Source organism: Peromyscus maniculatus, chromosome 4, assembly GCF_049852395.1.
Source record: "Peromyscus maniculatus bairdii isolate BWxNUB_F1_BW_parent chromosome 4, HU_Pman_BW_mat_3.1, whole genome shotgun sequence".
In the NCBI taxonomy this organism is placed as follows: Eukaryota; Metazoa; Chordata; class Mammalia; order Rodentia; family Cricetidae; genus Peromyscus; species Peromyscus maniculatus.
The window spans coordinates 134,881,583-134,902,350 of record NC_134855.1 but is presented as its reverse complement, the minus strand read 5'-3'; the positions used below and the strand labels follow the sequence as shown (position 1 = coordinate 134,902,350).

General features: G+C 46.2%; 2 protein-coding genes across 5 annotated transcripts in view; one reads left to right on the top strand and one right to left on the bottom strand.

The window, feature by feature from the left end:
* Acss2 (acyl-CoA synthetase short chain family member 2) overlaps nucleotides 1–6,023 on the bottom strand; it is a 42,860-nt gene extending 36,837 nt beyond the window's left edge. Inside the window, exons 1-2 of the mRNA XM_006988252.4 lie at nucleotides 5,769–6,023; nucleotides 673–868 (exon numbers count right to left, since the gene is read on the bottom strand). Coding sequence (XP_006988314.1) covers nucleotides 673–868; nucleotides 5,769–5,946 — 374 coding nt within the window. The 5' untranslated portion in view covers nucleotides 5,947–6,023. The remainder of the gene's footprint in view (nucleotides 1–672; nucleotides 869–5,768) is intronic.
* Nucleotides 6,024–9,134: 3,111 nt separating this feature from the next.
* Ggt7 (gamma-glutamyltransferase 7) overlaps nucleotides 9,135–20,768 on the top strand; it is a 29,057-nt gene continuing 17,423 nt past the window's right edge. For 2 of the 4 annotated variants that reach the window (XM_042276579.2, XM_076570954.1), the window contains exons 1-3: nucleotides 9,240–9,459; nucleotides 18,938–19,173; nucleotides 19,424–19,575. In XM_042276579.2, coding sequence (XP_042132513.1) covers nucleotides 9,291–9,459; nucleotides 18,938–19,173; nucleotides 19,424–19,575 — 557 coding nt within the window. In that variant the 5' untranslated portion in view covers nucleotides 9,240–9,290. Of the gene's footprint in view, nucleotides 9,460–18,937; nucleotides 19,174–19,423; nucleotides 19,588–20,768 lie in introns of all 4 variants that reach the window. The other 2 variants (XM_006988249.4, XM_042276577.2) reach the window with 2 other exon arrangements.

Genomic DNA, 20,768 nt, shown 5'->3' with positions numbered 1-20,768 from the left:
AGAGCTGGTGACAAAACTTAACACTCATTTTTTGGTCCCAAAGCAAGAATGAAGAAAAAGCAACCTAGTCCTGTTCTCTTCTATAAACCCATTCTCCTCATCTCCAACCATAAACCAAGAACAGGAGGGCCACTTGGTTTTCTTTTGACTAGGTTACCAGAAGTTATGTGATCTGAAGAAAATAATTTAACTCCCTTGATGTACTTTTCCTTACCGAAATATCAAATTAATGATACTTGGCTTACTTTTCTTTGTTGGTGTACGGATCAAGTAAGTTTGTGGATTTAAAGTACTTTGTGACAATCCAGTGTGGATGACATACAACTGTAATTCCATCGGTTAGGAGTCACCAGTTTTCATTACATAGCAAATACCAGACCAACCAGGATTTCACAGTTAGACCTCTATCTCAAAAAAATCTGGAGGTAGGGATTGGGAGTAGCAAGATCAGCAGGTAAAAGGCATTTGTCTCCAAGTCTGATGATCTGAGTTCAATCCCTAGGACCCACAGTGTGAAGGTCAGAGGACAACTTTCAGAAGTTGGTTCTCTCATCCACTCACACTGATTGATTAGTTAATTTTAATAATTTTCAATATAAAAATAAGGCACACTGTGAATTATGAAACACTATATGAATATGAGATTTTTGTCTCTCATAGACTATATTTTACCAGTAAAAAGCAACTTTATCTCCAAGTTTTTTCTCATGGACATTTCGATCCAGCACATTGTAGCAGATGTTCGTGGTTGCTCCTTTCATCCACTCAGTGAATATTTTCCCTTTAGTCACATCGAAGTTGTACTGGAGGAATGGGCCAGGGCATGGGGTTTTCCAATAAAACTCCTTGGCAATGCTTCCCCAAAACTCTGCAACCAAAAGAGATGTCCACATATCACTAAGGGTTTTAAACATATTTATTATCAGATGGATTACTAGCATATGAACAGGACCAAGTTATAATCACCCTGTCCCAGGACTCAATAGCTGTCTAATCTAATCACCTATTACTCTCCTGCCTACAGTCTATTCCTGAATCTCAATTCAGATTGTTCCTTCTATACACAAAGTTGTCTATCCGAGTGTAGTGGCACATACTTATTATGATTCAGGCACTTGGGAGGTGGAGGCAGAATTATCAGTTCAAGACCAGCCTTTACATAGGGAGTTCAAAGCCAGCCTTTTGATAGTAAGACCTTATCTCTACCAGACACACACACACACACTCAAAAGTATCATAGTTTCATATCAAAAGTATCATATCCATGCTGAACCTAGCACAATGAACAGTACCTAGTAGGCAATCAATAAATAAGAAATTCTTTACCCAGATAGTCTTCCACGATCATCTCTTAGTTTGTTCATTTTCTCTTAGCAATTATTTATTGAGCATTCCCTTTACAACTACTTGCACAAGTGTTCCTGTGTGCCAGATGCTACTTAAAACTATTTATATGTATTTTTTATTTAATCCTCACTATATCCCTAAGAGGTATACATTATTTTGTTTCTTATCTTATAGATTTGAAAAATCAAGGTTTGGAGACATTAAATAATTTGCCTAAGATTTCACAGGTTATTAAGTCAAGATTAGAATTTCCATGAGAAGACATGTTCGCTAATTTTCAAAAGACAGGTATATCCTTGGATTAAAAGAAAGTAACTACTATGGTATGAGAGAAAACCAAAGGTTTATGTTTAGAGAAACTATTTGAGACTGAAAATAAAGAAACTATCAGCAGGAACTAATTCATAATTTGGCATATTGAAACAAAACAATAGAATTGAAAGCTAAATCACATGGTATACCACCTTTCAATCTATTAAGGAAATAAAAATGAAATCAACCCAAGGTGCCACTATATACCTAAAACTAGCAAAGATTTTTAAAATCTAATTCTATGCTTTCACTACATGACATCTGTCTAGGCAATCAGATAATTTTATACAATAACAGCACTGTAAGAAATGTCTGGCCAGCTGTGGAACCTGCATGGGACTAGACTAGGCCCTCTGCATATGGGAGACAGTTGTGTAGCATGGTCTGTTTGAGGGGCTCCTGGCAGTGGAATCAGGATCTATCCCTGGTACATGAGCTGGCTTTCTGGAGTCCATTACCTATGGTGGAATGCCTTGCTCAGCCTTGTTGCAGCAGGGAGGGGCTTGGTCCTGTCTTAACTCAATGTACCAGGCTTTGCTGACTCCCCTTGAGAGTCCTTACCCTTTTGGAGGAGGGAATAGGGGTGGGGGTGGGAGGGAAAAGCTAGGGGGCAGAGCGGGAGGAGGGAAGAGAGGGCGATCTGTGGTTGGTATGTAAAATGAATAAAAAAAGTTTCTTAAATAAAAAAAGGGAATGTCTGGCAAGAGTTATAAAACTTTTTAGAACCTTTATTTGCTAACTCAATTTTGCAAATATATTCCAAGAAAATAACCCAAAAGAAGGCAATAAGGCATTACTAAGAAGGTTTTTATTACAACACTACAAAGGTGAAACTAGAGAAGGGTACAGTGATGGGGCCTGTAATCCTAGCACTTGGAAGGTAGAGCCGGAGAATCAGGAGTTCAAGGCAAGCCTCAGCTAACAGGAAATTTGAGACCAGCCTGTGCTATTTGAAACCCTAACTATAAAAAATTCATAAATAATAAAACCAGGGCTGGAGAAATAGCTCAATTCATAAAGTGCTTGCCACACAAGCATGAGGATCTGGCAGAGTGCACTCATGTGTCATTCTAGTACTTTGAGGGCAGAGACAGGTGGAATTCTGGGGCTTGCTGTGACACCCAAGGTTGTCCTCTGATCTACACACACACCTTAAAACAAACTCAAAATCCCAACAATTAAAAACTGGTGAAAACTAGTAACATAAATTGTAATATAATAAAATACTGAATGGCCATTTTTTTCAAAAAGCAAATGGAAACTGACATTTAGTAAATATACAAAACTGTAAAGACAGAAGATAGGACTGGCCCAATTTAATTTAATCGCTGTAATATAAACTTATGAAGTATACATATTATCCTAATTTTATAGTGAATAGGCACAGAAGGGAATGGGCAAAACCAAAGACATAGAAAGGGACTTTGGGGTATCCAGAATATCAAGAAGATCTATCTAATATGAAGATGTAATAGAGAATAGTAGAGATAAGCTTCAAGAGGCAAGGCTAGATTACCCAGAGGCTCTGAAAGAAAATCAGAATCTTAATTTAGGGGAACCATTTTAAAAAGCCCAGCATGATAGCACCTGCCTATAATTGTAGCATTCAGGAGGCAGAGGAGAGGCAAGTCTTGTCTATATTTACATAGTGAGTTGTAAGCCAGCCAGGACTATACACCAAGACCCTGACAGAAAAGAAATAAAGAAAGAAAGGAAGGAAGGAAGGAAGGAAGGAAGGAAGGAAGGAAGGAAGGAAGGAAGGAAGGAAGGAAGGAAGGAAGGGAAAGGAAAAAAGAAAGAAAGCCAGACAGAGGAAGGAAGGAAGGAAGGAAGGAAGGAAGGAAGGAAGGAAGGAAGGAAGGAAGGAAGGAAGGAAGGAAGGAAGGAGAAAGAAAGTCATTCTTTACAATGGCAGCGTTCCCAGAATATCAGCCTAATGGTGTCTAGATAAGTTTGCTGGAGCAACTGATGGTATTAAGACTAGGGAGAAAGGGACAAATTAGGAAACGGCTTCCTGCTTTCCAGACTTAAAATGTCCATGGAAATGGGGGAAAAAAGGATCAATCTAAGAGATATTTTAGTAGTATTTGACAAAATTTGGCGAAAAGCAAACTGTAGAGTCAGAGAACAGCGTAATGTTCAGAGTATTGGTTCTCTAGTTAAGATCATGTTGGTTTAAATCCTAACTCCATCAATGACTTGCTTTATGACATTGTGTAAATGAATTGGTCTCTCTAAGCTCCTATTTCTTCCTCTGTAAAATGTGGTTTGTACTCAGATCAAATCAAACTGAAATACTGCTCAGTAAACAATAAGTGTTCTATAAATTCATAAGGTATAAAAAGAATATCAGAGAAGATGATGATGGAAGAGGTTTGTAGTTTGGGGTAGTGGCACTGACACCAGCAGAAAATAGAAGATTAGGGCAAAAGAGAAAGAAAGAAAAAGATAATTAGGGAAGAAAGCAAGTTTGGGAGAGAAAACGCACAGTCTCGTTTAGTTCAGTATAACATCATCAGGGTGTGTGAAACACAAATGGTCTATAGTCCTATGAAATTTGGAGACTGAATATAAGTGAAATACAAGATATGAGGTAGATATGCAGAATAGGAATTACTGTGGTAGTACGAGCTTACCCCAGGGAAACAGATGTAACTCATGATGGAAGAAAATACAGAAAGAGAAGGGAAAAGACACCCAGACTTCAGGACCCAAAGTTGGATACTACTGGTAGCAATGAACAACTTCACACTCCATTCAATACTATTTTGCATTGCTTAGTATCTGCCTCACTCACATTGTTGTTATTAAACAAATCATTACTTATTTAATGGCTACTGGGCATCAGACGTTCGATAATGGATCCTTTATTACCCACTTTAGTCCTCATAATCTATGAAGCTAGTATTATTATCCCTATCTTGGAGATGAGTAAATTTAAGATAGGTTTTTTTTTTTTAATCTGTCTAAGATTGCAAGCAAAGCTTTTTATGCATTTTTCTGAGTGTGATTCGTGGCTTGTGTTTATCCTGTTACCAAACATCATGTGGCCTCTCAACCAGGATGTGGAGGTGGTGTTTTATCGTTGGTTTTCTTTTTTGGCAGGGTCTCACTATGTAGCCTTGGTTGTTGTGGAACTACCTGGAACTACCTATGCACACCAGGCTGGCCTTGAATTTACAAAGACCTGCCGCTTCCTCTTCAGTGCTTGAAATTAAAGGTGTGTGCCAGCAGGCCTGGCCAGGATGTGGTTTTGCCCCCTAAACTGTCCTGGCACGTTTTTAAAGACAGAATTATCATAGAACCTGAGTTACTACAATTAGGTCCAAATTTATTAAAAAAAAAAAAACTTGACATAATAACAACTTGCTCAATCGTATATTGGGATTGCCACTATATTAAATAGATGCAGGACCCTAAGATGGGAGCCAGACTTGTCATTGCCGCTGAGCAAAGTGAGATGAGTGCACTCGATTCTGAGGAAGGCAACTGTTGAATTGGAGGCAAAGAAGGTTCCCTCTCTTCTGGGCTCTCCTTCCCTCAAGGCTCACCCTTGCTCCTTGGACCCCCCCCCCTTTTTTTTTTTTACTTTTTATTTAATGTGCATTGGTGTGAAGATGTCAGATGCCAGGGAACTGGAGTTACAGACAGTTGTGAGCTGCCATGTGGGTGCTGGGAATTGAACCCGGGTCCTCTGGAAGAGCAGCCAGTGCTCTTAACCGCTGAGCCAGCTCTCCAGCCCCTGGGGCCCTTCTTTTACCTCAGGGACTCTTTCTCATGGAACTTTCTCCTCACGGAAACCCCTTTTCCAGTCTCCCCAAGGAGTTCTCCCCTCACCGAGCCCCGCTTCTCCCCACAGAACCCGCATCTCCTTGTGAAAACACACGTCTCACAAAACCGCCAAGTCTCCAGAGAGTCCCCCAACCTCTCGGAACTCTCACTCCGCAGATCCCTCCTTCTTCTCATGGAACGCCATCTCCTTCGGACCCCTTTTTCCATCTCCCTCGGGGGCCCTCCATCTCCTCCCCGAGGGAGCTCGGTAAATGCCCCTGGGAGCCCGGCTCCTCTGCTCACTGGCGCCCCCAAGAGTCGCCCGGGCCCAGCCTCACCCCGCGGCTCCTCCACGGAACGCCGGTGCAGCTCGCGGTAGCGCTGCAGAGAGGAGACGTGTGCCGAGCGTCTGAGCTCGGGCGGCGGGGACCAACCCCGCACCCGGCCCTCGGCGCCGGTCTCCTCCCGGGCCCGGCTCTCGCCGCCGCTCTTGCGCCGCTCCTCGGGAAGCCCCATCGCGCCAAGTTCTGAGCACCTTGGCCGCCGCCGCGGTCGCTGCGGGTGCCGGGGCGGGGAAAAACAGGTCGACCCTAGAGGCGGGGCCTCGGGCAGGGGCGGAGCCTGAGGCGAGAGGCCGTGCTTCTAGCATCCAATAGCAGGTAGGGCCGTGCGTGAAGGGGCGGGGTCAACAGGAACCGCGGGGGGGAAAAGCAGGGGTAGGGGCGGAGCTGACTTGCCGGAAGGGGTGTGGCCGTAGTGTGAAAGTCGAAGGAATGGTCTGGGAATGACAGAAGAGGGGTGGGGCTTTGGAAATGACAGGGGAGGGGCGGGGCCAGAAGTGACAGGCGAGGAGGCGGGTCGTGGAGTGATGGGGTGTCGCCGGCTGGAAGTGACAGGAGAGGAGGCAGGGCTGTGGAGTGACCAAGTTAGGGTCTTGGAGTGACGGATGGGGGTTGGGTTTTGGCGCCGTGCAGCCTGAAATGGCCGGCCAACGGGAGGCGTTGGGTCATCCGTTGTGCTCTCACCGTGGTCTGATTGCACAATTCTGTCACTCCACCGAGCTGGATAACCGAGTGGAGTACAGTTCCTTCTGGGCGACACTCCTCCAAGTCTCCCGCCGAGCAACACCCCTACTCCGTTCTCATGGAACAATTCCTCCGCGACCTTGGGGGCACAGCTCCCGAATATGACCCTTCCTTCCAACTCGGGTCATTCTGATTCTCTCCCACCTCCGAGGACATGATGTTGTCATTTTCTTCGCTTCCGTAAATCTCTGCCCTGATCTACAGTACAAGACTCTGAGTGAAAACCAGGAGGATCCTTCAGGTCTTTGCCAAAAGCACAAGTTCTCTTTGCACAAAATCAGGAACAGAAAGGACCTGCACGTGTTGGTGCATGCATGAAGCAGAGGCAGGTGGATCTCTGAGTTCTAGGCCAGCCTGGTCTACACACTGAGTTCCGGGACAGCCAGGGCTACACAAAGAAACTCTATCTAGAAAAACGACAAAAAAAGAAATAAAGAAAGGAAAGAGAAAAGGAAGAAAGGAAAGGAAATTTCACAAAACCAAGGAGCAAACAGAAGCTAGATCTTGTAAGATACCAAGGTCTATGCAAAATAAAATAATAAAAATATAAAAGGAATCATTTGCATTCTTTAATTCACCCAAGTATACTCCCATCTGCCAAAAACTGAGTTTACTTACCTCTGGCTTCCCGCTATCCTCTTAACCCAGAAGGAAGTCTAGTAGGACACCCTCCAGCTCCTACCTACAGTTATCACCACGAAGGGGCCACCTCATCTAACAGACTGGCTGTCATGACAAGGATCTTTAAATGCCTAACTACTAGAGTGAGTCTGATGTCAGAAGCAGGCAGCTCCTGCCTTTTGATCCCTATTCGGGGCTTGTGACTCATCTACCCACCTGCTACCCCATCTTTGTCCAACTGACCATAAGCTTATCACACCTTAAGCTGAAAAAAAATCCCCTCGTGCTCAGATATATGACCCAGACCCTACCTGATCCTGGAGGGAGGATCTTGAAAATCCCCTCGTGCTCAGACATATGACCCAGACCCTACCTGATCCCAGAGGGAGGATCTTGGGGCCCCACTAAGCTTTTACAGACCTTGTAGAATAGACACAGATCTCAGAGAGGGAACACGTCAACTCCTCTGAATCGACAGACACTTAGTTGAAATTGCACGAACTGTGTTATAGGAGGCACAGGTTTTTCTGGAACTCTCAGATCCCATGGAAGAGCTCTGCCTCTGCTTATCGGACATGGATGGCATTAACAGACTAGGAAACGCAGATTTCCTTCCAGGAGATGCAGACTTCCCTAACCCTGGTGAGAGGGCTCAATCCTCACTGAGGAGCATTCACATAAACTGAAGGAGTTTGTGGACAAGGCTCAGCAGACACAGACCTCATTTAGTGGGGACAAACTCACTGGTGGGACTAGGAGATCATGGAAACAATGATCCCCACAGACATCACTAGTAAGATAAGGACCTCTCTGTGGGGAAGAAGGCACATATAATTTTGCCTATAGGTATGAAGACCATCATCTTACTCCCACCTCCCCTTAACAGCTCTTCCTGCAGCTGTTCGCTAGCTACTGCTGCCCCCTGCTGTCCATAAGTGGTACCGCGGCTCCTTGTGTCCCCAGTAACCGCTAAAATGGTTCAAGTCACACTGAGCCTGGAGCCAGGGATTATGAAAGGAAGGGATATTGTGTCTATCCACAGCTTCACCATCCCTATCTCTCTGCCTGTGGGCTGAACAGTAGAAGTTTGGACTTATAACTTTCATTCTAGGAGCTAGGGTAACAGTTCTAGAGATGGACTTGGCAGGCACCTAGGCACAGAAATGTGTTCTCATTCTTACGTTTCTTTTCTTTTTCTTTCTTTCCTAATGCTGGAGGTTAAACCTTCACACAGACAAGCATTCTACCAAATAGCTGCTCCCTAAGGCCCTGTTCTGACACCTTTATCCTTCCCCTCCTTCCCCTCTCCTCCTCTCCCACACCGTCATGACTTCTTTTACCTTAGTTCCAGAACCATATCAAGAACTCTTAAAATACAGAAGAATATTAAGGTTCCAAAGATCGTGTTCTGGCCTACCGAATTAGTTTCCTGGAGTGGAATCCGAGGGTTTGCTTCTAAAGATCCTGAAGTTGGACTGGGGGACAGTAAGGGACATTCTCCCATGCGGACACATCAGGATGGTTCTAGAAGGAGTTGGGGTTTAAAAGAGAAGTGGGAGAAAGATTAGAGCGCAGAAAAGGATGCTAGACTAAAGAGGGGCTCAAGAGGGGTCTGCAGACGAAAAAGCAGTCGGGATTAAGTAGGTGTTGGCGTTTTAAAAGGAATCTAGGGGTGAGGTGAAGAAGTCTGGGGTGAGTGGTCGGAGATGGGTCAGAGGGGTAGCATGAGATCAGAGGAGGAGATCTTGGTGCCCACAGAGAGGTTTGGGTCCAAGAGAGTGGTCCAGACAAAAGACCTGGAGTCAAAGTGGAGTTTGCGATCAGAAGTCAGTCTGCGGTCCTCGGAGCGTATGGGCTCTGAGCGGGATTCAGACTGGAAGGAGGAAAGACCAGGACTGCACGAGGGGCCCAGAGCAGCGTCCTCTTCCTGGCAACCTTCCACTGCCCTCCCCGCTCCCATCCTCCTGCACCAGTGTGCAGGCTGCTAGCACTAGACTTGAAGGAGGCGGGGGCGAGTCAGACCAGGACACTGCTGAGGGTGGGGGCGCCCCCTCCCGGCTGTCCAGGAGCTCAGACCCCGCCCTCCGCCCTCGCACACCCCCCCCTCCATAGCCACTTCCGGCAGGCGCTGCGCTGCTGGGGGTTAGGGCGAGGATGGCGGCAGAGAACGAGGCTAGCCAGGAGAGTGCCCTAGGCGCTTACTCGCCAGTGGACTACATGAGCATCACCAGCTTCCCGCGGCTGCCCGAGGACGAGCCAGCGCCTGCGGCCCCGCTGAGGGGCCGCAAGGACGAGGACGCCTTCCTGGGAGACCCGGATACCGGTGAGGCCCTCTGGCCCCATCCCTGCCCCACCTTGGGGGGTCCCGGTCCTCCTTCATCTGTTCCGGGCATCCTCTTCCAGACTCCCATCTCCTCCATCCATCCTTTCATCCTGGACCTCTCCCCTTCTCCCTCAGCTCTGTTAACTGTGTGGTGGGGAAAAGGGTATTTTTGCCTTAGAGGCGTAGGATGCGACACGGGAGAGGATGCAAGGATTGCGGTAGGAAGGATTATGATTACCTGTTAGGAAGAACCTATTGAGAAGGAAGGACTGCTGGAGGGGAGAGCCTATAAAGAACGGCTGTGGTCACCTAGGAAAGGCTTCTCTTTAGTGACAGAGGACAGGATATTAGACACCAAGTCATAGGCTGCAGCAGGAGGGGATGGAGTCTAGATCTTAAGGAGAACTTCACCACAGCTAGGGATTATGGGAAGCACTGAGTCCCGAGAAGAGCTGAGAATCCATCTCTTCATGTCCAGAGATGAGTAAAGAAAATATGATTTCCTTCTGTCTGAGAATTTGGGATACTGGGAGACAAGGGGATGGACTGCATGACCTCTCAAAGTCCTTGGGGACTACAGTGCCTTTGATGTTCTGTGGATTACTCTACCCCTTCCAGAGATGTGGGTCTGGCCCGGATGTTAGCTGGGTTGGTAGGAGCGTCTGGTCAGCAACAAGATTTTTTCCCCAGAAAGCAGTCTCCAAATTTTACTGTGTTCTCAACCCTCTGCAGAAACTGAAGGAGATGGGGGTGGGGGAGGGAGGCAGGACTTGAGAGAGAGCTGGGGGCCAAGAGCTCTCTTAGTATTCCTTCCCTAGTGCTCTCTCTCCTATCCATGTGGCCCAGCTCTATACTCCCCTCCATTCTTTATCCTGCATCCCTATGACCTCTTTCCCTAAACGTCACTTCCTGGCATTAGAGCATCTTTCTGCCTCCCTCTCTGTCTTCCTCCGGGTGCCTGCACTTGAGCTTTATCCCTTTCTGTACTGGTGGATGCTGCTTCGCTGGCCCAGCTCTTCCTGTTCTGTTGTCACTCCTGGCCTGGCAGTTGGCAGTTCTCTCCCACTTTTTGGTCATATGGTTCTGACCAGCAGGTCCCACCAACCTGACTGGATTTACCTGTGATGGGGTATGGAGACTTTGGGTCCTCAAATGTCAGAGCTGCCCATCAAAACTAATTTTCTTGGGGGATTAGCCTTGGTGGTAGAAGGAAGAATGTTTGGGAAAGTATGTGCTGGTGGAACCAGCCATCTGGTCAACCCAGGTTTTCTATTCAGAGATTGAGTAGTGCAGTCCTGACTCACTATATTGTAGTAGGTGTGCCTACCCTGTACTGGGCCTTAGTTTTCTCTTCCAATAAAGAATGCCCATCTGTCCTAAATAACAGATTAGATCTTTGATGTGTCATCTCCTGATCCCTTGTTAAAGCCATTGCATTATAAAAGTCTGTGGTTATTTACTTGGGCAGTGATGTGATTACTGCATGCCTATAAATCCTCTAAGGGCAGGAATCATAGCTTTTTTTTTTAAAAAAAAATTCATTATCCTTTCTCCAGCATTCAGCAAAGTGTTGGGTCCTCAATAAATAATTGTTGAATGAATAGATGAAAGAGAGAAGATCTCAGGATGAAATAATGACAGGGAATGGAGTTCCCAAACCTCAAGAATGCCTTAGGGGAGTTAAGTATAGGCTGTGTCCTGATGTGCATGGCAGTTCAACCAAGAGGGGCTGGGGGTGTAACTCAGTGGTAGAACACTTGCCTAGAAATCCAGCCTGACCCTGGTTACCTGAGCTTCTGGGAATTTAAACCTTACCACAAAGGTGTTCACCAAGGTTCCCAGGGCCTTGTCTTGGGGTGCCTTGACGTCATAACAATATAAGCATTTAGATGCCACGTCACTTAGGCCTGTTTCCAAGTCCCAAGAGTCTTTTGGTCCGGCTAGACCAGCTTGTTGGCTAATATGACCTTCTATATTCTCAACCTAGTAGTGCCACCTAGTGGCACTGCCCCGTCTTCTTAGCCAAGACCTTGGTTGTGCCTGGCTAGCCTGTAGTCTGGCACTCTCCAAAATCAAGTGCCAGGCATCCCAAGCAGGCCCCAGAGAAAGGAGAGCTAGACAGCAACCACTTCAGGATTAGGAAATGCCTTTGTTCCCTGTTTTCCACAAGGAAGCCGCGTGAGCCTTCTTCCTCTCCTAGGCATTAGCTGCTACTTATCTTGCGGATACTCAACCTTCAACATTCTATGCTGAAATCAGCATGTCTTCACCACACACTTCCTTTTTGTCCGGTGCCATTCTCAGTGACTGGTGCTGCCTTTCCGTCAGTGTCCAAAGTAGAAGCCTGGAAGCCACCTTTCAATCTTTCCCTCTTTTCTTCTCACTTTCAAAATGTGACCTGGTTTTCTATGTCCTCCCTCCTAAGAAGTTCCTACATTCCATCCGAGCACCATGCCATCACCTCGCTAGACTAAGCTACTAGCCTGTTGTGCCTGTGTGACTCCTAAGTTCCTAGCTCAGTCTGCTGCTACCCTCACCCCAAGTACACTCGCCACTCTGTCCTTCTGATCATGGCACTCCCAAGTTCAGAAATCTCTCCTTAAGGGAATTCAAATCCAGACTAGGCTACCTAGGGATTCAAGTCCAACCTAGGATATATCATAGCCTGTTTTTTTTAAAAATATGGAGGAGAAAGAAAATTTAAAATGTTTTAAAGGTTTATTTATTTATTATGCATACAGTGTTCTGCCTACATGCCAGAAGAGGGCACCAGATCTCATTATAGATGGTTGTGAGCCACCGTGTGGGTGCTGGGAATTAAACTTAGGACCTCTGGAAGGGCAGTCAGTGCTCTAACCTCTGAGCCATCTCTCCAGCCCCCCAAACTTAAATATTTTGACCAGCTACTTTCAGACAGCAACTCCTTGTGCCTCACAAATTCGGGATAATCAAAATTAAACCCACCTTTCTCCTAAAACATACTGGGTTATTGTTTGTTTAATTACTTGGGATTTTGTTTGTTTGTTTTTGTTTATTTGGGTTTCATTTGTTTGTTTTGAGACTGAGTTCTTACTCTGTGGCTCAGGTTGGATTGGAACTCACTATGTAGATGAGGCTGTCCTGGAACTTACTATTGTAACCCACACTGGCCCCAAACTAGTGGCAACCCGGATGTTTTAGCCTCCTGAGTGCTGGGATTGCAAGCTTGAACCACAGTGTCTGTCTTTAATAAACTGTTTTCTTCTGTCCTCAAACCAATCTTTTCCCAATGTGTAATCTTGCTTTTATTAGTGGGATTATTGCTCTACCATGTACACAGGGCACATATCATGTACTCAAGAAACTTTTCCCCCTACTTTCGGTATTTTTTCCTCAGTATTTAATTTTGCTGAATAAATGAGTAACTTGGTATGCTGGTTGAATAATCTTAAGTAGACTGAGTTGTAGTGGGACCATATTATCTTCATCTGAAGTCATTTTATCTCTTTGGAGAAAACAAATTGAAAGGCGGGTACCTGGAAATAACTAAAGTTAGGCAGTAAGGTTAGATTTTTGCTTATTTGCATTTTGTTTTTCGAGACAGGGTTTCTTTGTGTAGCTTTGTGCCTTTCCTGGAAATCACTTGGTAGCCCAGGCTGGCCTCGAACTCACAGAGATCTGTCTGCCTTTGCCTCCCGAGTGCTGGGATTAAAGGTGTGCACCACCACCGCTCGGCTGCTTATTTGCGTTTTTTGAGACAAGACCTCATGTATCCCAGGGAAATTTTGATCTCCTGATCCTTCTGCCGCTGCTTCCCAAGTGTGGGGATCACAGATGTGTGCCACCACACTCACCTAGCTCATTAGATTGGCTTTGGGGATTGGAAATAGCTACCCGCGCCACATAGCACAACAGAAAGGGGCTATCACGTGACACAGTCTCCATTCTCCCACTTATTCATGCTATGGCCTTAGACAGATGGTCCCACTTAGCCTCGGATTCTTCATCTGTAAAGTGAGCACAATGGAGCCTAGCTCGTGAAATCATGAAAATACTTCAATGAGAAAATATATGCAAAAAAACCTAGGGTATCATCAGCATCAGTAAATACAAGCTCTTGCTGGGGAGATGGCTCAGTGGGTAAAGCCTGTGCTGGCCAAGTGTGTGGACGTTAGTTCAAATCTCCAGAACCCATCTAAAAAGCCCAGCATGACAGGGCACATTTGTAATTCCAGTGCTTCTACAGTGAGATGGGAGATGGAGGCAGGAACCTAGGAACACATGGGCCAGCTAGCCTGTGTACACGGCTACAAACAAGAGCCTCTGTCTCAAGCAAGATGGAAGACCAGGACCATTGCCCAAAGCTGTCCTCTAACTTCCACCCATGCTCAAAGTTACATACAAGAGCATACATGTATGTGCACACACATACATCATACACATACACATATGTCATACAATAGATAAATAGAAGTTCAAAGCCCCTTCTTGCCCTTCTTTTGATACTTCTGTGGGGCTAGGAGGGGTTTGTAACCACAGTGGATATTTAACACTGTTTGTTCAATGAATTCTGATTTACAGACTGCTAGTGATGATGTTGTGGTTTATCATGTGTGCAAGCATGACCAAGGGGGATCCCAGGAAGACAAACTTTGGTTTGTTTGTTTGTTTGTTTTTTGTTTTTTAAGTATTTTATTATGTGGGTGTTTTGCCTGCTTATCTGTGTATCACATGCATGAAGTACCTGAGGATGCCAGAAGAGGGCATCGGATTCCCTGGAACTGGAGTTACAGACCCTTGTGAGTGTCCATGTGGTTGCTGGAACTCAGGCCCTCTGGAAGAGCAGTCAGTGCTCTTAACCACTGGGCCACCTCTCCAGCATGACCAGCTTTTAAAAAAAAATAAAAAGTTAAAAACAGAGCATCATGCACACGTGTGGTGCACAGATATACATATATACAGAATATAAAATTACAATACCATAAAATAATTTAAAAGCAAAAGAGTTAAAGCAAATTAAAAATTATTTGCTTATTGTAAAAAACAAAATAAAATAATGAGGAAAATAAAAGTCCATTTCTTTTTTTCTTTTCTTTTCTTTCTTTCTTTCTTTTTTTTTTTTTTTTCAAGACAGGGTTTCTCTATGTAGCCCTGGCTATCCTATCTATAGACCAGGCTGGCCTCAAACTCACAGAGATCCATCTGCCTCTGCCTCCTGAGCTCTGGGATTAAAAGTGTGTGCCAACATGCCTGGCCTATTCTTTTTTATGATTTTATTTTTGACTTTAATTATGTGTATGTGTGGGTGGGTGTCTGTATGTAAGGACAGAAGCCAGAGGTGTCTGATCCTCTGGAGCTGGAGTTATGGACAGTTGCGAATGGCCTAGCATAGGTGCTGGGAACTGAACTCCAGTTCTCAGCAAGAACAGTGCACACTCTTAGCCACAGAGCAAGCTATCTGGTCCCACCCTCCAGTTCTTTTTGTTGTTTTTGGAGACAGGGTCTTTCTTTTAAGAAGCTCTCTCTGTCTTAGAACTCACTATGTAGAGCAGGTTAGCCTCCAACTCACAGAGATCCTCCTGCCTCTGCTTCCTAAGTGCTAGGATTAAAGGTGTGCACCACTAGACCCACTACCCTCCAATTCCCTCCCCCTCCCCTCTTGTTTCTGCTGCTTTTCATACCACAAGCTGGAAGGCCAGCCAGCTTCCAGACAATTCTCCTGTCTCTGCCTGCCATCTTACTGAAGGAGTTTTGGGCTTAGATCTGCAAGCCACCACATCTGGCTCTTTCTGGGTTTGGTGGATCAAATTCAAGTCACCAAGCTTGTGTGGCAAGTGCCTTTACCCACTGAACCATCTCACCAGCCCTATTCCTTTTGATTTTTATCCTTCTGTGTGTATGCACATGTGTGAGAGTATGTGTGAGAATGCACGTGTGTGCAAGTGTGTGCAGAAGCCAGAGGACAACCTCGGGTGTCATCATCAGAAACATCGTTCACTTCCTTTTGAGACAAGATGTTTCACTGGTCTGGAGCTTTCCACTTAGGCTCATCTGGCTGGCTATCAAACCCAGGGACCCTTCTGGATCTGCCTCCCTAGCACTGGGCTTACTTATACATGCATGGCATAATGTCTGGCTTTTTTTAAAAAAAAGATTTTATTACATTTAGCAGGCAGTGGTGGCACATGCCTTTAATCCCAGCACTCAGAAGGTAGAGGTGGATCACTGTGCGTTCAAGGCCAGCCTGGTCTACAGAGGAAATTAATCCCAGCACTCAGGAAGCACAGGAGGTGGGTCTCTGTGAGTTCAAGGCCAGCCTGGTCTAGCACAGCCAGTGCTGTTACATAGAGAAGACCTGTCTCAAAAAACCCAAGAGAGAGACCCTGCTTCAACAAGGTGAGAGGAGAGATGGAAACCCAGAAAAATCCTATGACCATCACACCTGCTGTGGCATACACACTCCTCTCTGCCCTCTGTCTGTCTCTGTCTATGTCTTTCTATCTTTGTTTCTAATTCTGTGTGTGTGTGTGTGTGTGTGTGTGTGTGTGTGTGTCCAAAAGACACACAATAATCGTCATAATAATAACAATAATAATAAAATTTAAAACTTTTTTTTAAGGAATATAAGTCGGCATTGTGGCTCACATCTGTACTCACAGTACTCAGGAGGGAAAGACAGACAGATTGCCTCAAGTTGGAGGCCAGCCTGGGCTACTTAAAAAGTTCAAAGTCAGTTAGGGCTACCTGTCTCACAAACACTCACATACACACAAAGTAAATAAGAATCTTAAGTAAGTGTCTTTTCCTAAAAGTGCCCACCATAAATACATTCTAATAATTTTGCACATATTATTTTATCTATGTCTGTGATTTCTTATTTCCATAAAAGATGGAGATGTGAGTCATGAAGGACCTTAAATACCAAGTCAAAGACCTTGGATTTTTGTCAAGTAAACATGAAAAATATGACAGTCAAAAAAATTTTTTTTGGAGACAGGGTTTCTCTGTGTTGTTTTGGCGCCTGTCCTGGATCTCGCTCTGTAGACCAGGCTGCCCTCGAACTCACAGAGATCTGCCTGGCTCTGCCTCCCCAGTGCTGGGACTAAAGGCGTGCGCCACCACCATCCAGCTGACAGTCAAATTTTGTTATCACTCAAACATTTAAACTTACAGAGAACTTATCATGAGTACAGCGACAAGGTGTTAAAGTCATCTTCTTATTTCCTCATTCACAAATATCTAGAACTGTCTGGTCATTGGGGTATGGGTTCAAGTGTAATGACACCCAGAGGAGAGGACCATGGGATCAGAGAAGGTGTGTGTGCCACTGCAAGTGCACATGGAGGCCAGAGTAAGACCCCGGCCCTTCCTCCATCACTCTCTACCTCAAACCTTGAGACAGTCTCTCACTGAACCAGTGCTGACCTTTTCGGCTAGACTGGCTGAGGAGCTAGCTCTCAGGATCCTCCTGTCTCTGTCTCACAATGCTGGACTGACAGGGTGTGTGCGGCCCTGCCCAGCAGTTCATGTAGGTAGAAAAGGAACTGACTTCTGTACCTGGCCCATCTGTTAGGGATGAGCTGCATTATTAGGATAAGGAAGGTGAGGTTCATGGCTTAAAGTGGCTTGTCCATAAGTGGCTTTCAACTCTCCCTCGCCTCCATTCTTATTTTCCTCCAGTCTGTTCCTCACACTGCAGCCAGAGGAATCATTTGAAAACACAAGACAGATGGTGTCTTAGTCAGTGTTCTATTGCTGTGAAGAGACACCATGACCATGGCAACTCTTTTTTTTTTTTTTTTTTTTTTTTTTTTGGTTTTTTGAGACAGGGTTTCTCTGAGTAACAGCTCTGGCTGTCCTGGAACTTGCTTGTAAAGCAGACTGCCCTCAAACTCACAGAGATCCACCTGGACCATGGCAACTCTTATAAAAGAAAGCATTTAATTGTCACTTGCTTACAGCTTGAGAGGGTTTGTCTGTTAGAATCCTGGCAGGTAGTATGGCAGCACACAGGCAGACGTGGTGCTGGAGAAGGAGCTGAGAGTTCTATGTCGGGATCCATAGGCATTAGACTCACACACACACACACACACACACACACACACACACACACACACACACACACACTGGGCCTGGCACCGGTTTTTGAAACCCCAAAACCCATCCTCAGTGATATACTTCCAATAAGGCCACACCACCTAATCCTTTCAAATAGGGCCATTCGCTGATGACTAAGCATTCAAATGTGTGAGTCTCTGGGGCCATTCTTATTCAAACCAATAGATGGCTTCACAGTGTTATTCACTAGTGGCCTCTCATAACAGGTCAAAGCCAAGTTCCCAGTGTTCCTAGGACCAGTATACAGGACTGACCTCCACCCTGATTGACCCCCCCCCACTCTGTTACTGCCACACCAGAGCCACCAGACCTTAGTTATTTCTTCCAGATGTCAGACTCATCCCTACATTAGGTCCTTTGAACCTGCTTCTCTCTTCCTAGAACATTCTGTCCATAAACTCCTTGTTCTCTACCAGTGTTAGCTTTTTCTTATCCCTTCATTCTCCTTTCAAAAGTCATTTCCTCAGGAGTCCCTCACCTGAATTCCCTGGTAAGCAGTCCTCCTTCCCTCTTAACATTTCATTCTGTGCTCTGGTGTGTGTGTGTGTGTCTGCGCGCGCGCGTGCAGAGAGAGGCCAGAGTAGAACTTTGGATATCGTCCCTTATTGCTCTCGGCCTTATTGCCTTGAGACAGTCTCTCACTGAACCAGAAGCTGGCCTTTTTGGGGAGATTGACTGGGGAGCTAACTTGTCTCAGGATCAGCTTGTCTCTGCCCCTCAATGGTGTCAGGAGCATTTTATGTGGGAGCTGGGGAGTTGAACTCAGGTCTTCATGCTTGCAGAGACCTTAACCCTGAGTACTCTAGCAACGCTCTTACTACTGAGCCAACTCCCCAGCCCCTCATGTTATATAACCTCCACCACAACTTGTTTGTTTGTTTTCTTTTCCTCCATTGGCCCGAGAACGTATGCAAATGTGGCAATTAGCTGCTCTACTAGCAAAGGCAGACTTACAGTAGGCGCTTGTATCTATCGAATGAATGGGTGCGTGGAGCAAGGCTGGAAGCCAAGGTAGTTGGCTTGGTAGTTGCCTCCTTGTCCTGTAGGCTTTGATACCCAACTAGGAGGGGATAAGGTTTCCAGGGGAGGCTCAACACCCTCACACTCCTGGCTGTTCTCAGCCCCGGGTACCAGTCTCATGGGTATTTGCTAGAGGCAGACATCCAACCTTTCAGCTGGCCAGTTTGAGGTCTTTTTCCACCTGGGGACTGGCTTCCCGCGGGGGGCACTAAGATGTGTTGGGGTGGATATAAACTGAGCGGTGCAGGGCAGTGGGGTTTGTGTGGTGGGCGGAGCAAGGGGGGCCCGTGTGGAACGCCCCGCCCTGAGGACTGCAGGGCCAGGTAGGAGGCTGCTAGACCGACACCCAGCCGTCCCATAGACCCGGACTCCTTCCTGAAGTCCGCCCGGCTGCAACGGCTGCCTTCGTCCTCATCCGAGATGGGCAGTCAGGACGGGTCACCACTACGGGAGACACGCAAGGACCCCTTCTCAGCGGCAGCAGCCGAGTGCTCCTGCCGCCAGGACGGGCTCACGGTCATCGTCACCGCCTGCCTCACTTTTGCCACGGGTGTCACCGTGGCGCTCGTCATGCAGATCTACTTCGGGGACCCTCAGGTGAGGGCAGCAGATGGGCAGAAGGGGACTGGGGAGAAGGGAGTGAGGAAAAGCTTGGGAGGGCGATGGGAACTGAATGGCGGTGGTGGGAGCCTGCTAGGAAATGGGAAGGGAAGAGATGGCAGGAGAGAGGAGGGTTCCCAAAGGACATGGCTCTGAGAATCAGGACATGAAGGTCAAAGTTCTAGGTTAATGCAGGTACTTGAGGGTGGCGGAGAGCCCTACCAGCCCCTCTTCTCTTGCCTCCCAGATCTTCCAGCAGGGTGCTGTGGTGACGGACGCCTCCCGTTGCACGGCACTGGGCATGGAGGTGCTCAGTAAACAAGGCTCTTCCGTGGATGCAGCTGTGGCAGCAGCCTTGTGTTTGGGGATCGTGGCTCCACACAGTTCTGGCCTGGGCGGGTAAGGAGCTGGGTAAGGACCTGGTGGAGGCCTGGGTCCCTCAGGCCTTCTTCTTGTGGCCTGACTGCAGGTTTCTCTTGATTGGAGCTTAAGGCGAAGATAGGCCCATACTCCTCGCATTTTCTCCTTCTTTAATTTAACTTTGTTTTAGTGCATTGATGTTGGATCCCCTGGAACTGGAGTTACAGACAGTTGTGAGCTGCCATGTGGGTGCTGGGGATTGAACCCCAGTCCTCTGGATGAGCAGTCAGTGCTCCAAACCACTAAACCATCTCCCAGCCCCAAATTTTCTCTTTGAATAAAGAGTTTCACATTTTCTCCCTGGATGGAGTCAGAATCGCAGAACTACCATAGGGAGAATTGGAGGTGTGTTCAGAAGCGTTCATGGTTCTCCACCAGGAGATAGATGTTGGGGTGTATAAAATGAGCTGTATAGGGGTTGGGGATTTAGCTCAGTGGTAGGGCGCTTGGCAAGTGCAAGGCCCTGGGTTCAGTCCTCAATTCTGAAAATAAAATAAAATAAAATAAAATGAGCTGCACAGGCAGCAATGGGGTATCAATTAACGGAGTAATGCTCCAACTTTTAGGTTCACAAATTCTTGTGACACTGATAAAAACTGTGGACTTTGTCCACAGAAAAGATACCCCAGGCTTGAAGTTCTTAAAACCAAGGCTAGAAATTGGACAATCAAAAGCCAGACCCAGCACCTGGACCATTTTAAAAAAAAATTTTTTTTTTTTGATGTTTGCTGTTGTTAAAACATCAATAGTTTTCATAAACATCCAGATTGCTATTTATGAAATAGTTTTCATAAACATCCGGAACAACCAGGAGATCTAGTAACATGGAGTCCACATCCCCATGTGGCTACAGTTATCTGGAGCTGAGCAAAGCTCTTCCCTTGATGGGTCAGGGTGCTGACCACTTTGCTGTCCTTCCAGCTACTTTGTTATTTACCTCCCCCACCTTCCTTATTTTGTTACTTGGCTGCACACATTTAACGTTGCCACCCCCATCTCAGATGTAAATATGCCACCGAAAAGGAACAAGCTGACAAAATTCACTCTTAGTAGGACCCACCCTCCAGGCCCTACCAACAAAATTCCCCTTTTGGCTTCGCATGGTTTATCCTTACATAATCCAGTCCTGGGGAAAGGGAGGGTATACCAAGTAGGCAGGTGCAGGAAGCTGG